Source organism: Elaeis guineensis, chromosome 12 (genome assembly GCF_000442705.2).
Source record: "Elaeis guineensis isolate ETL-2024a chromosome 12, EG11, whole genome shotgun sequence".
NCBI classification, from domain to species: Eukaryota; Viridiplantae; Streptophyta; class Magnoliopsida; order Arecales; family Arecaceae; genus Elaeis; species Elaeis guineensis.
In genome coordinates, this window is record NC_026004.2 from 9,371,736 (window position 1) to 9,386,985 (window position 15,250).

The window sequence follows — 15,250 nt, forward strand, 5'->3', positions numbered from 1 at the left end:
TACCGAATATGCATTACCCCAACACCATGTATCATTTTTCTTTTTTTTGGATTCCAACAGAATTCGCTTTACACGAGAACTTCAAAACTTTTCTTTTCTTATAAGATAAATTAAACCAACCAAATGAATGAAAGGTTTCATAACAGACAACTTACTGTTTGATGAAAGAACTGAAGAAAATTGTTGGTCGGAAGGTGGTTCGGAATTTCGTCGAACAGTTGGTCTGCGGGAAGTAAAAGAGGGTATTCCTTGAATAAATGATCGACCGGAACACTGATCGAACGTGGTAAAAGACACCCTCTAGTAGAGAAGACCAATACGGGAACGATCCACGACATTATGGCAGCCGCCGCACGCCATCGAAAAATACCAATGAGACGAAGACATATCATCCACAACCGCCGACGAGCACCAATCGTCGCTTCACATGATCTTCTACTTGATCGCCAATAGGAGATGGATACCATGGATCGAGAAATAAGGAAGAACACAAGTTTGAAAACGATTGAGAATGAGGAAGAAGATGACTTCCAAAATGCCGCTCAACAATTACCGTACAACCGAAGTCACATTTTGTAAACGCCCCTGACTTTTGAACAAATTACACGCACCTGCCACGTGACTGGCTACTGGAAGTTTCCGATAAAAACTTTTTTTGCCGTTCCTTATTAATCGGACGGCCAGAATTTATTTAAATGAAGGATGCCATAAATGGCCTTGGGAGCACCGTCGCAAATGCCTATCATTAAACACTGATATCCCTCGCGCGAAAGAAAAACGCACCTTCCTTCCTTGCCTGGCGACCGCTGGATCATCCACTGCACAGCTATCAAAGCACCTTAAAATACCGTCAATCATCGAGGTCAAGGTATTTGGGATCTTTACATATAGACTTAAAAGGATCAATAATGCCTCACGACCTGCTCTTCTCTTTGAGTGGTGAGAGATCCATCCTCCTCTGCCAGTCTGAAAAAATGGCCATGATCTTAGAAGCCTTTGTGGGAAAATTGCTTGACAAGCTCTCAGAATTTATCTGGGGAGAGATTTTCATTATGCGAGATGTGCAGGACGAGCTCAAGCAGCTTCAAAGAAGAATAGAGAGGCTAAGCGGATATCTTGAATCAGCAGAGCACAAGAGGCATGAAGACCGGACCATCAATAACTGGGTGGTGGAGTTGAAAGATGTGATGTATGATGCGGAGGATATCATCGAGCGTTGTATGATCGAGGGCAGAATATTGTTGGAAAATCATCCCTCCACATTAGCGGTACGCGACACCTCATCTTCATTTTATTCCCCTGGCTTCCTCCAGTTCAAGCATGAAATTGGTAAAAAAATTAAAGAACTTAATGATAGGCTAAAAGAGATTAACAAGGATAGATCAAAATTGCCTGCACTAAAATACACTAGGCAAAGTGCTCTAGAGGGTAGAGTAAATACCCGTCAAACTTTTCCCAATGTGATTAAGTCTGATATTGTAGGGCCAAAAATTGAAGAGGCTACCCAAAGTCTCGTGGAGTTATTAATTAAGGACGATAATAAAAAATACCGAGTTTTGGGGATCGTTGGGATGGGTGGAATCGGCAAGACCACTCTTGCTTCTAACATATACAATAACAAAATAATAAAAGAGAACTTTCCTATACGAGTATGGGTGTGTATTTCTCAAGATTTTTCAGAAACAAAAATGCTAAAAGAGATAATTAGGGGTGGGGGTGGAAATTATGGGAAGGCTGAAACCAAGGCAGAGCTTGTAACCTGTCTTTCCTTGGTTCTTTCAAAAAGATTCTTTATTGTATTAGATGATGTATGGGAAAAAGATGTATGGGAGGATTTGCTTAGATATGCCATTGAAAATGCAACATCTACCGGCAAGATTGTAATTACCACTCGAGATAGGAACGTGGCTGGAAGTATTGTAACAGAGGGAGCAGAGATCCATCATGTTGATAAAATGGATGACCACAGTGGTTGGAAATTGCTCTGCAAGATAGTCTTTGGAGATAATGATGATGAGGAGGAGGAGATCTCTAGCTTACAAGAAATTGGGGTTAAAATTGTTAAAAAATGCGGCGGTCTTCCTCTTGCAATCAAAACCATTGGAGGGGTTTTAAGGTCGAAGGAGAGAAGCAACGTGGAATGGAATAAAATTCTCAAAAGTGATGCCTGGTCTATGAGCCAACTTCAAGAACAACTCCCAAGAGCTCTATTTTTAAGCTATGAATATTTACCATCTGATCTCAAACAGTGTTTTCTATACTGTTCGTTGTTTCCTGAGGATTTTACCATGGATCGCGATGAGCTTATTCGTTATTGGGTGGCTGAAGGCTTTGTAAGAAGAGCAGAGGGAGATACAATTATGGAAGATTTAGCAGAGGATTTCTATAGGGAGTTAATCGGGAGGAATCTTTTACAGCCATGTGATAAGTATGGTCGCTTGAGTGACGTAGCTGGCAATTACTGCAAGATGCATGATCTGCTACGTTCCCTTGCTCATTTTTTGATGCGTGATGAGAGCATTTTTCTTGGTGATCACGAACAATCACCTAACGCAAATCCTTTGAGTAAACTACGTCGTTTGTCAATGGTTAACACAGGGGAGATACTAGAAGTTCCTGATGTAATGAAACAGCAAAAATGCCTAAGAACTCTTCTTGTTTGGAGGAGTTTAAAGTTGCCGATGGTCGAGAATGAACTTTTTGAAAGTTCGACGTTTCTACGAGTCATGAACCTGAGCGGTACGAGACTTGAGAGCCTCCACTCCATCGGAGATCTTTTGCATCTGAGATATTTAAATGTTTCTGGGACGGATATCGAAGAGTTGCCAGAGTCCATCGGATGCCTGGTAAACCTAGAGGTATTGAACCTATCAGGTTGTGGATACTTGCATACTCTCCCTAAGGCCATCACCAAATTGTGCAATCTAAGATGCCTTTGTATTGAAGAAACTCCATTAACTCATGTGCCAAAGGGAATAGGCAAATTAAAACATTTGAACCATCTTCAAGGATTTGTGATCGGCCATGATGATAGAAGAGATGATGAGGGGTGTGATTTGAAGGAGCTACAATCTCTGTCCCGGCTGAGATTCCTGGAGATAAACAATTTGAAGAGGGCACAACCAAGCGGAGCTTTGGTACTCGCAAACAGCCGCTCTCTGAGGACATTAATTTTGATGGGGGAAGCAATGGAAAGCCCGAGTAATGACGAGGAAGAAGCAATGGCAATCCAGAGTAATGAAGAGGAAGAAGCAATTTCAATCCAGAGAAATGACAAGATTTATAATGAGCTCTCTCCTCAATCCACCCACCTACAGAAACTCAAGATTTATGACTTCATCGGTACTGGATTTTTGGGCTGGATGATGTCCTCTCCTTTGAGTGCCTCTTTTCCTAACCTGACATCCATAAAATTATGTAATTGTATATCATTCCCACAACTTCCTCCACTGGGCCTGTTGCCCCAGCTGAAATCCCTTTGCATTTGGAGAATGCGTGCAATCAAAACCATCGGACCTGAATTTCTTGGCCCCCGTGCATCGTCAGCAGCGACTTCATTTCCCAAGCTTGAACAGCTGAAATTTGAAGAGATGTCCAACTGGGAAGAATGGTCGTTTGGTATGGTGGAGGGGGTTGGTGAAGAAAGAAGAGGAGCCCCCAAGTTGCTACCTTGTCTAACGAAGTTGGAACTATTTAATTGTCCCAAGCTGAGAGCTCTTCCTCCACTGGGCCTGTTGCCCCAGCTGACATTCCTTGCGATTGGAGCAGGTGCAATCAAAACCATCGGACCTGAATTTCTTGGCCCCCGTGCATCGTCAGCAGCGACTTCGTTTCCCAACCTTGAAGGGCTGTATTTTAAGGAGATGTCCAACTGGGAAGAATGGTCGTTTGGTATGGTGGAGGAGTTTGGTGAAGAAAGAAGAGGAGCCCCCAAGTTGCTACCTCGTCTAACGAAGTTGGGACTATTTAATTGTCCCAAGCTGAGAGCTCTTCCAGAAGGCCTACGGCATACCACCAATTTACAGGAATTGAATATCTATGGAGCCGACAACGTAAAAGAAATCAACAACCTTCCCTCACTGAAATCTCTGAGAATAGCGAAGCGCCCAAGGTTGGAGCACGTGGAGAATCTTGATAAGTTGCAATACCTGAGAGTAGATCTACATTCTTATTTCATAGAGACATCCACCACCGATGCTGATGGACGGACAGAGCACCTCCCACAGTGGTTATTGGAGCTACTCCAAAATGCATCCACCACCGATGCTGATGGACGGACAGAGCACCTCCCACAGTGGTTATTGGAGCTACTCCAAAATGCTCCGGCTGCTATGCAGAATCTCAAAGAATTTAAACTAACATGCAGCTTACCACTTCTTAAGACCTTCCTCAAGGACGGCCCCAACTGGCCCATCATTCAGCCGATCCCCCAGGTCAAGATCAATGGCACCTTCTCATCATATATTCGGTGTACCAAGGACCCTCCCTCTTTCGAAACCAACGTGGTGGAATCAGAAGAATCAATGGACCGATAAAGCAAGGGTCCACATGCATGCAAGCATCCTCTTTTCATTGAGGTGATTTCTCCTTCCATTACATTTTTGTTTCCATTTTTGATTTCTCTAGCACCTTTAAATTGGTTGTTATGTCGCTAATCTTATAGTAATCTTCTCTTTACCCAGATACCAAGAGGATCACCGGCTGCTCAGGATTTTCCTCATCTTTCGCTTGATGCTTTTTCCCCCTCCTTTCATGGTTCCGTTGTTTGATTTGAATCTTTCTGTTTGATTTTATTTTGCCTTCTGTAATTTCTATTTCCTGGAGTTCTAATACATTTGTAATTTTTCTTTTCCTGTTGTTTTGATGACATTATCATTTGCTGGTGTGTAACTTTTAGAAATTTGTATGCAATAAATCAGTAGTTTTTCTCCCACTCCCCGTCTCTGATGTTTCTTTCTCCTTAATCTTGGAGGCCAACTTGAATTCCTTAATTTTTATATGAGTATTCCAGCACGAACAACTTATGATTCAAGCAATCAGATTATCTCATCGATGGTATTAGAACCAATAACAAATTTCATGCATCAGATCTTTTGGTACGCCATCAACGGTGGTTTGTTACGTCAAAAAAACCATAGAGAACTGATGCCATTGCACAATGCTGTAGATGGTGTATGGGAGTGCATTAGACGCAAATACATGAGGAAGGATGGACGCACAAACTTTTGGGTTCATCCCTGTCCTTTGATTGTCTGTGAATGGATAAACAACCGAAAGCGCACAGTTTTCGTGACCTTAATTGTTTAGAAATCATAAAGAAAATCCCAACTCAGAAGTGGACTTCTGTTTTGTCCTGTTTTTAGAATTCCCGTCTTGCAATTACTAGTTCTGCGCCAGCATGCTGTACCATTGGTTGGACTCCTTGGAAAAAAAAAAAATTAGTATGAGAACCGAACATATTTACCCAACACGAAACATTGATTCATGAAATCGAAAGATTTGCAGTTGCTTCTTCAGAGGGTTGTAGTGCGCTATGCACTGAAAATTTATTAAAACCAGAAAAAGATACAAAGCAACAGTAAGAGTAGATAGACAAAGGAGAGGTGGACAAAAAGCAGTTAGGCTGAATAAGATATGAAGCACCAGAAGTAAGACAAAATTAACAAATACAACTGAATTCCAATTTTCTATTAGAGTTTTCTTTACCCTCCCAGCATCTTATCTTGGTTGCAAAACTCCAGCTGGACAGGAGAAAATCTAAGAGTGCCTACCGCCGTCTCGGTTTGAGCACCGAAAATTCCATCATTCCTTTCTAACCAGATAGCCCAAGTGATAGCAACGGTGATGAGAATCCATCCATTTACATCCTTTTTGGGAATGGTTTGCCGCATCCAGGTCCCGCAGAGGTCCGATAGAGAGGTTGGCAGTCCTCTAATCTTCAGCTTGTGAAAGAAGTTTCCCCATAAGGAGGAAGTAAAACCACACAGAAAGAAGAGATGATTGGCTGTTTCAAACATTCTTCTACATAGACCGCACCTGAGATGATGATTCCAGCCACGTTGAAGAGAGTGTCCTCCGTCAGTAGCTTGTTTCTCAGGAGGAGCCGCCAAAAGAATAGTTTTATCTGAACCGGTTTTCTGCTTTGCAGTTGCTATTTAGGTCTCTAAAATTTAATAACGGATACTGAAGATCGTATATTTTTAATGGTACTGGACTGAGAAGTTCATGCAAAATCCCCAGCCATGCTAAATTAGACTGAGGTGATCTGGTGTCACCTAGGAAGAAGCAACTGCTTATTTTCCTCAACTGATCTCACTTTATTTGTAGATTAAGGGGCTCCTAACTTGCAATGGTGTTTTCCAACCATATCCATGATTATGGAAACACAGCAAGCATCACTGCATCAGCAAACATCATTCATTAAAGCTACCAAAGATACAGTAGTCAAACGTTCATTTAAACAAACATATTGACAATGCTTTCGTAGATGCACCATAGTGTTTGTCCCGCACTACAATTTCATTTATTTTCACCGCATTCGTAGTTTGATATTTGGAAAAAAATCTTGAACCATCTGTTAGAGAGTCCCTATCATTGATAGATCTCACTAGATGAATTGGTCGTCTTCCCCGGAATTCTAAGACAATATAAGAAGCCATCAGGTCCTTGCTAAGATTTTTGATTACTTAATATTTTCCATAGGTGGTAATTCATTTTCTTTCATGGATTTGAGAGTAAACAGACGCGGCAAACCAAAACTTCGGCACACTGGATGCACAAAATAAAATCTGAAGAATGAGCACTTCGTACGTAATTTAATCCTATAATTGAATGAATTGATTGGACAGAAACATGAAAAGATGAATTAGGCGAGAAAGATTTGACCACAAATAAGAGTTGAAAGTGGTTAAGGCCTGCCTCTTCTCACGCAAAGGAGGGTAGTGATAACAAATCACGGGCAAAAACTAAGGATGCCAACTTTCAACACGACATGTGAACATGACCCACGACGCCTAACTTTCATGTTAGTGATGGACTTATACAGGTTCATGTCGACTTGTTTATGACACAAAAAATTTCGTGTCGTATCGCATGTTAACCTATAAATCCATTTATGACATGTTTAATTTATATACAAAAAAATATAATTTTTATTTTTTTTATGAGAAACCCTAAAACAAAACTAAACAAGCATATAAATCCCCACACATAACCACCAAACTCAACTCTCTCTTTCGTTTCAAATGCACCGCCACCATCATGTATTTATATGATATTAGTGTGAGTTATAATTTACTTGATTGTTGTTTATATATATATATATATATATATGTATGAAATATATTGTTTAAACAGATTAGAGAAAATTTATTTATTAAAATATATATTTTACATAAAATAGATTATTCATATTAAACATATAGTATAAATATGTTAACCCATGACGACACGTTTAATAATCATGTTAAATAAATAATATATTTAATAAATAGATTCATATATGTGTTGGAGAATTTTGATATAGTTATTAATCATGTCATATTCATATTTTTCATAATTATATTCATGTTGAAATCATGTCGACACGATCATAATGCATGAATACGAAATGCACCTCTAGCAAAAACTAGTAGCACCGCTGCTAGCAGACTCTTTCCTAAGCCAGGTATTCATATGTCATTATATGATGGATTTACTCAAAATACACAATCAATAGAACAAGAAAAATGGATGAAAAATAACATTAAGTAGACAACAAAACGGACATGTTAAACCTTATTTGAAAAATTGGGTAGCTTGATCCCTGCATCATCATGAAGCAAACAAATAATGCTAATCAGGCGAACTTGAGTAGGTGAAGGGGTCTTTTAAGCGGTCTTCCTGTATAGAAGGAAGAGGATGCTACACCTGATGAGCAAGCAGCTACACTATGAATCTTTGAAATGTAAGAATTCTAAGACAATGCGTTGACTTCTCAAAAATAAATATGCCACTAAAAGACTATTTGGTTGGGGAGAGTGGGGTCTGAAATCGAAATGAATGAGCCATTTGGTTGAAAGGAGTCTCGTTCCGATTTTGATTCCAGAATGGAATGAGAATGGCTCAATCTATACAGAACGCTTTTTTAGAAGATTTAGCCATTCCGATTTCGATTCCAAGCTATTCTGATTCTCATTCCCATTCCAATTTCAGTTACGAACCAAACACCCCCAAATTACAACAAAAGAAAAAGAACTATTTAAAATTTACTATTGTGCCTTAACATGTTAAAGGTCAAAGCCATATATCATGTTAACATCCATATGCATCCCATGATAGAGCTTTGTCATTCCGACAGCCTTCAACACTCCTTTGACAACAGATGTTCCCATCATTGGTGCTTTGTGGAACAGATATCAAAATACAGCAATTAATTTTTGGATTTTTGCTTGTGCTCGCTCCTTCTCTTCAGATCTATCCAGAACTCCAATATTATCATGTTCCTGCAATATGAGGTAGTTGCTGCTAACAACCATATAAAGGCAAAGCACAGTTATTTATGACAAGCTGATAGATTAGAAATTTGACAAGTTCTTCTAGAGAAGAGGAAAGATAATACATTCTTTTTTGATAATATTGACATTTTGAAGAAGCTCCTAGCTCTGATCAAGCACATTGTTCCATATAAAAGTGATACCATGGTCATACAGTCAAAGTTGTATCTTTTGCCTCCATGAAATTCAGTTTACAGGAAGCAGCTCGTACTTTAGTACCATTTCAAATTTATTTAGCCAAAACACTTAAATTTTTGTTTTCCTGCTTCAACCTAATTTAATGGCTGCACAAGCACAGTTATGCAAAAGCGAGACATCAGAATGGAATCTTGAGTGACAGGATCACAATCATCCATCACATACTTCTCATATTTTGATCACACGCACCACCTGTGCCCACATGCTATTCACACCCCATATGCAAATATGGGGGCCTATCTCCACCCCAAGTATGGGGTTACATACTTGCTCCCACTCTTACCTAACCAGTAGACTACCATCCAATGCTCATGCAGGCCAGCACACTCATAAAAAGGAGGGGTGGAAGGAAATAAAAGTTTATACATCCTCTGAGAAGAATAGATTCTCCAACTTCAGTCTATGAGAATGGTGGGGGCTAGTAATTCCCCTCCTTGAGCCATCAACCATCTATTGAGAAAGAATCAAAGCAAAGGCATTTCACTACTACATCCTTCAGTGAATCATATCAACATCTCCCGCAAGCACCAGATCGTTTTGTTGAGAATAATACCTGGGACACATCTGGGACACCAATCCCCTCTCATGTCAAACTAGAATATCCTATTTTGTACTGATCAAGATGGACCAGGATGGTTGGATCCCAGCATTTGAGATGGCTTGGCATCCCAGGATGCATTTTTTTTTTATTTTTTTTTTTTCTTTTCATTCGGGTTGTTAATGACTGTGTCAGTCCATCAGAACCATCTGGATCCACCCCAATATCAAATACCGAACCAACACCAAACTGGAATAGGAGTTTGTACCAACATTTAAACCCGAGCTCAATAATAACAAAAGAAACACATCTAACACTACAGTGAGTTGCAAATTATTCCATTAGGTTCTCAAATAGCAACCTACAGTTCTATACATTTCACTCAAATAATACAAAGTAAAGCTGAAGTTCAATCAGGCACCAAGAGTCCTCACTTCAGAAAACAAATTGACACTGTTATAGTCCTAAAGGATTGAGATATAAGAACCAGTTTAGTTCTGATAGTGCAACATGACTGGGAGAAAAAAAGAAAAACGTTTCTTAATAATGCATACCTTAAGTATATCCTTCACAGTTCCCATCTTTCCTCATCAACTTCTGTTGTCTAAGTAATAGTTCTATTCTAGGCCTCATCCGTGGCCCGTGGGTGCATACATAACGACCATCTAAAATCAAAACTCAAGGCCATTGATTTAGAATCAATTAATTAAACAGAAGTTGCTTGAGCTCTACTTAGAACACCATAACAACCATCTAAAATCAAAAGTCAAGGCCATTGATTCAGAATCGATTAATTAAACAGAAGTTAATTGAGCTCTAGCTAGAACACCAGTGATGGCCAAGAATAAATGCAATCAACTGGAAATTAAAAAAAAAAAGAGGCTCACTCAATAATAAAATAGAAAAAATGTGAAATGTAAAGTGAATGAAATCTTGGAGAAAAATAACAACATTACACTATCACAACATAGTGCTTGCCTGAAGAGTGAAGAGCCCAGCTTCTTTTTTTCAATTATAATGCTCCTCTTCATCCATCTATGAACATAAGATGACCAGATGTCAAGCTTAACCTTAAACAATAAGCTGAAGCAAACTCTAGATTGAGATGAGGTAGTGGCCTCCAAGTCATCCTATTCAAGTCTATTAAGTTGTTCAGCCTTAGCTTTAACTCCCATCAGAATACCTACAAATTACAGCAATTGATCATATGTCAGAAGCAACAAGTTATAACATCGATAGCAAGAAATCAAACTCAAGCAATAAAGATTCTATAGAGAAGGCAGCAAGATATCAGAATTTTACCCCATATAGAGTTCAAGCCAAGGTATGCTGAGCCGGTACCGTCGGTCGTATCACCGGCTGGCGGTACGGTTTCGTTACTTTCGTACCATACTGAACCGAGGAGAACTGACGAAGGCAAGCAGACCCGAACCGGAAGAAGAAAAAGAGAAAAAAGAGAAATAAAGAGGAGGAAAAACAAAAGGAAGGGGAAGGAGCCGGCGGGGCTGCCGGATGGCCTCCGACTGGCCACCGAAGGACGCAGTCCACGTATGCAATGCCGCAGGCGTGAAACAGGGGAGACACCCCTGTTTCGCAAGTTTTTTAAAAAAAATGTAGTTTTAAGTGAAGCCTGCAAATAGTTTGCCGACTTCACGATTTTTGAATTTTTTAGAAAAAATCTCTGAAGTCGGCAACTGGGTTGCCGACTTCATCAGTTTAAAACCAAAAAAAAAAAAGAAAACAGACGACGGCCTGTTTCGAAAAAGAAGAAAGGGCAGAGCCGCGAAGGGGCTCCGGCTTCGCGGCTCCGCCCGCTCGACCGCCCTCAGGCCGTCAGTGTTGGCTCGCCGGCCATTGAGGACAGAGGCGCCGTCCATCCGGTAGGTCCTCCCCCAAGCGCTCTCTCTTGCTCTCTTGAAAGTCCTATCGGGTGATACAGGGCTCGGAAGCTCTCCGACAGTCACAGCTGGCCACCATCGGCCTCCGACGGCTCCCACCTCCCTCTCTCCTCTCTCTCTCACTTTTTCTCTTTTTTCCCTCCGTACCGTCGGTGCACCGAATTTATCGACCGAATCATGCTGGTTTTCCGCCAGTCCGGTACGATACAGGGTGTATCAGCCGATTCGGCACGGTATGAAAAATCTTGGTTCAAGCGGTTGGTCTATATTCACATTTATTTTCTACAAATTTATTTAACAATCTCACCCTTCTTGAACCTCTCACAATGGCACCTGATGGAAAATTACCAAATATCAGGACATAAGATAAAGTGGATAAATGAAAAATGGTGAAATTTCAAAAATAAGGTGATGACCAAATTTAATCAAATTTCTAAATGCTAATCAATAAATCTCTCGCAGCTAGTAAGTCAAAGAATTTAAAAGCAGATCAAGCTACTCATTAACTCACACTTCGTCTCCCTGCCATGCTACACAGATGAGCTGCTATCCCAGAAGAGGTAGCTGAAGGTATGAGCAAGTAGAGATACAGAAATACAGAACATTGGTCCTAGAAAATAGTAGACAGTTAACCCAAGCATTTAAATAACTCAGTACTAAGTTGATGCAACAGAACAACTAATTTGATTCATTCAACAAGGTAAGAAAACAAGAAGCGACCTAGAGTGATTGAAATTAGCAATTTAGATGATGTCATATACGATAGCCACTAGCATAAACACCAGAAGAGTGGAAATTGGCAAATAGGCAGCATTGAGGTGGAAAGTCCCTAAAACAAGGGGATAGAACACAAGGCAGCCTAGTGTGCGAGGCTCCTATCACTACGAGGTCTGGAGAGGGTCAAATGTACATAGCCTTGCCCTCACAAGCAAAGAGGTTGTTTTTGTATTTTGAAATCTATGACAACCAGGTCACCATTGTGCCAAGGCTTACCCTCAAACAAGGCAATAAAATGCTGCTTGTTAAAAGAAAAAAAAAGGGAAGAAGTGTAACGGACAAGTAACTTCAGCAGATACTTTATCCCAGCCCTACAAGTTAGGTTTATCAACCACAATACGATCAACCAAAGCTCGAGAGTGTATTATAATTGGCACTTAGCCTGCACCAAATACCTATAAATCAGTATTTGCATCACATCCAAAGCAATCATGTGATCTTTCTGAAGATTCAACATACAATGAGCAGAATCCCCCAACATGAAACAAAAACACTTAACTACAAGAATATATATGCATATCTATGTGTGTCCATGCACACACACACACACACGCACATATATATATATATATATATATATATATATATATATATATATATATATATATATATATATATATATATATATATATATATATATGGGTATATATATATATGTATATCTATATATATGTATATCTATATGTGTATATATATATGTATATCTATATATATATCTCTATATATGTATATCTATATGTGTGTGTGTGTATATATATATACATATATATATGTGTGTGTGTGTGTGTGTATATACATATATATGTGTGTGTGTGTGTGTGTGTGTGTATACCTATATATACATCTACATATATATATATATATACATATACATATACATATATATATATATCTACATATCTATATATATCCACGCACGCATGCACGCATATATATATATGTATACATACATATAGATACATACATACATACATATACATATATATATATATATACATGTACGTACGTACATGTATGTATGTATGTATGTATATGTATATATATATATATATATATAAACATTGAGTTGGACTCCTCCACTATCCACACCCAAACTCATGTTCCAAATGCACTTCTCAATTATACACACACACACACATATATACAAACATACATATATATGTATAAACATTGAGTTGGACGACTCCACTATCCACCTCCAAACTCATGTTCCAAATGCACTTCTCACTTATGTTAAGATAGAGTCTGCACGAGACTTACCAACATGAGGATTTTTCCTTTTTCCCAACAATCATGAGAACCTTTGTTCCGGGAGCCTTTCCACAGATGATTACAACTGGGATCTCTGAACATTCAAATATCATTGGATGCTCAATTTTTTCCACCGTGCGTAGATTTAAATGATAATATCTCATCATCGAACAAATAATAGAGAAAACGGAAGATTTGACACAAAATATAAATGGAAGGTTGTGAATTGAGTGAATTGCAAACATTACAACTCAAGAACATGCTCAACAACGTAAAAATAACAAAAATTCATAAGGGATGGAAGGGAATAAAGAAAGAAAGAATCATCAAGGGTCATGTAAGGACTTGAGAAGTTAGAACCACTAACGCCCTAGAAGCTTTCTATTAGGCTTCATTCCTTGATGATTGGCTAGCATCAAGGAAATGCTTAGATTCAAAAGAGAAACCAGGCCTGGCAGATCCTAAGTGTGAGGCAAAAACTTCCTAATGATGCATAACAAGGCAACTTCCCAATTCCCAAGTTTATATGATGTCTCAAAAGCATGTTATTCATGCTTAAACTCATTTGCTTATCTTTCTAAGAGACTATAACAAATTAAGAGGATAGTGCATTTGGCAACAAGGGCGAGCATATTAGAGCCCAAGAGTCCCCCTAGATGATCAAGACATTTGTGTAGACTAATTTAAAGAAACCAGCAATCATGTAGAGTGAAATACAAATCAAACACCTGGTTCATCATAAAATTGCATATGGCTTTCATATGTTCTATCTGCATTTACTTTGTTTCAATAAGTACGTAACTGAACACAACAAACCATGAATATACAACATATTGGTTTATATGTGATAACCAGATGACACATTCATGAAATAAACATGATAAAACAGTGGGTTCATAAGAACATATAGGATGGATCACATGAATTAGCATCTACAAGCTATTACATCAACAAAATCAAAGTACAACCTCCAGCAAATATGACATTCTTTTTCCACAAAAAAAAAGGCTAATTTTGCTATAAAAATGTTTCTTGTGATATCAGGTTACCAATAATATCAATTATAGATGTACAAAGACAACAAGGTCACTAAGGATAAATCAATAACGACCAACATTTCCAAAGAAAAGAATTTGAATGGCAATGATAAGCCAATCACTTTAATTAAAATAAGTTATTTATTTATTAATTAGAAACTTTATCTTAATGGAAGTTGTCAGAAAGATCCCTCCCTCAACCAAAGAAAAGGGCATGGTAGTGGCTTCTTTGTCAGAAAAATGAATCTACATAAAATATTTTGTCCACTTTAAAATTTGGATCAAATCTAGAATTATGAATGTAGAGAAACCAAGTCTGGGCACCCTAACAGATATTCAATTTGGTATCTTGACTAACTTGCAACACATGTACCAAAATCTACTATTTCTCAAATCATAAAATTAGCCAACACCTCTTTTCTTGATCTCTCAACTATTTCATTCTCTCCCCACCTCATGATTGATGGAAAGAAACCCTAGGTCTAACTTATCCCCATTCACAACTAATAGAAAGTCTTGTATCATGGACCCACCACCCTGCTCCAATGTTCTTGTGGTAATTTTTCTGAAAGCTGACTACTGCCTGGCCTTGATTCTCCTCTCTTCCTGTCTCCATGCTCCATTGACATCTCCCCAACATTTCAATTGATGGTCAACCACCACTATGCCTTAATGCTTCTTCCATACTAACACACTCCTTGGCGGTCGACCATCCACCAACAGGAATGCCTCGTCCCCCTCCCTCCCCACCCTTCTCTCCCTAAAAAAATCCCAACATCCTCCACTCTCACTCCCCTCCATTCTCTCATCAAATTGGTGACTGATCTCACCCAAAGGGACTAAACCGCCCCACCCCACCTCCTCCCCTCCCCAATGTTCAAAACACTAACTGCACCATACCCCATGGGCCCATCACTATACTCAACCATTGGGGATATTGGCCAAATTGAGCAATATTTTATTCTCTCATTGGGGTGTTGGCCATCTTGAGCAATGTTATATTCCTTCACCATGTTT

The 15,250-nt window shown here is 39.1% G+C and overlaps 1 protein-coding gene and 1 long non-coding RNA gene across 6 annotated transcripts; one reads left to right on the plus strand and one right to left on the minus strand.

Moving 5' to 3' along the window:
- Positions 1 to 733: 733 nt before the first annotated feature.
- Positions 734 to 4,933, plus strand: LOC105055357 (putative disease resistance protein RGA3). Of its 2 annotated transcripts, XM_073246556.1 has the most exons (3): positions 734 to 4,217; positions 4,287 to 4,577; positions 4,683 to 4,933. In XM_073246556.1, exons 1-2 carry the CDS (start codon positions 909 to 911, stop codon positions 4,533 to 4,535), a joined length of 3,558 nt encoding a protein of 1,185 aa, XP_073102657.1. In that variant the 5' UTR covers positions 734 to 908; the 3' UTR covers positions 4,536 to 4,577; positions 4,683 to 4,933. The 2 variants fall into 2 exon arrangements, with proteins under 2 accessions (XP_073102657.1, XP_029123476.2); XM_029267643.2 differs by having other exon boundaries at positions 735 to 4,577.
- Positions 4,934 to 8,215: 3,282 nt separating this feature from the next.
- On the minus strand, positions 8,216 to 14,987 carry LOC105037002 (uncharacterized). Of its 4 annotated transcripts, XR_012135962.1 has the most exons (4): positions 13,206 to 14,987; positions 10,573 to 11,778; positions 10,249 to 10,453; positions 8,216 to 8,502 (listed from the first exon to the last, which is right to left on the minus strand). It is a non-coding gene; the product is annotated as an uncharacterized lncRNA (long non-coding RNA). The 4 variants fall into 4 exon arrangements; XR_012135960.1 differs by lacking the exon at positions 13,206 to 14,987 and having other exon boundaries at positions 8,216 to 8,483; positions 10,573 to 12,488; XR_012135959.1 differs by lacking the exon at positions 13,206 to 14,987 and having other exon boundaries at positions 10,573 to 12,488.
- Between the last annotated feature and the right edge of the window lie 263 nt (positions 14,988 to 15,250).

Coding starts and splice junctions, on each gene's coding strand:
- LOC105055357 (XM_029267643.2), top strand. CDS start 909: ATGCCTCACGACCTGCTCTTCTCTTTGAGTGGTGAGAGATCCATCCTC.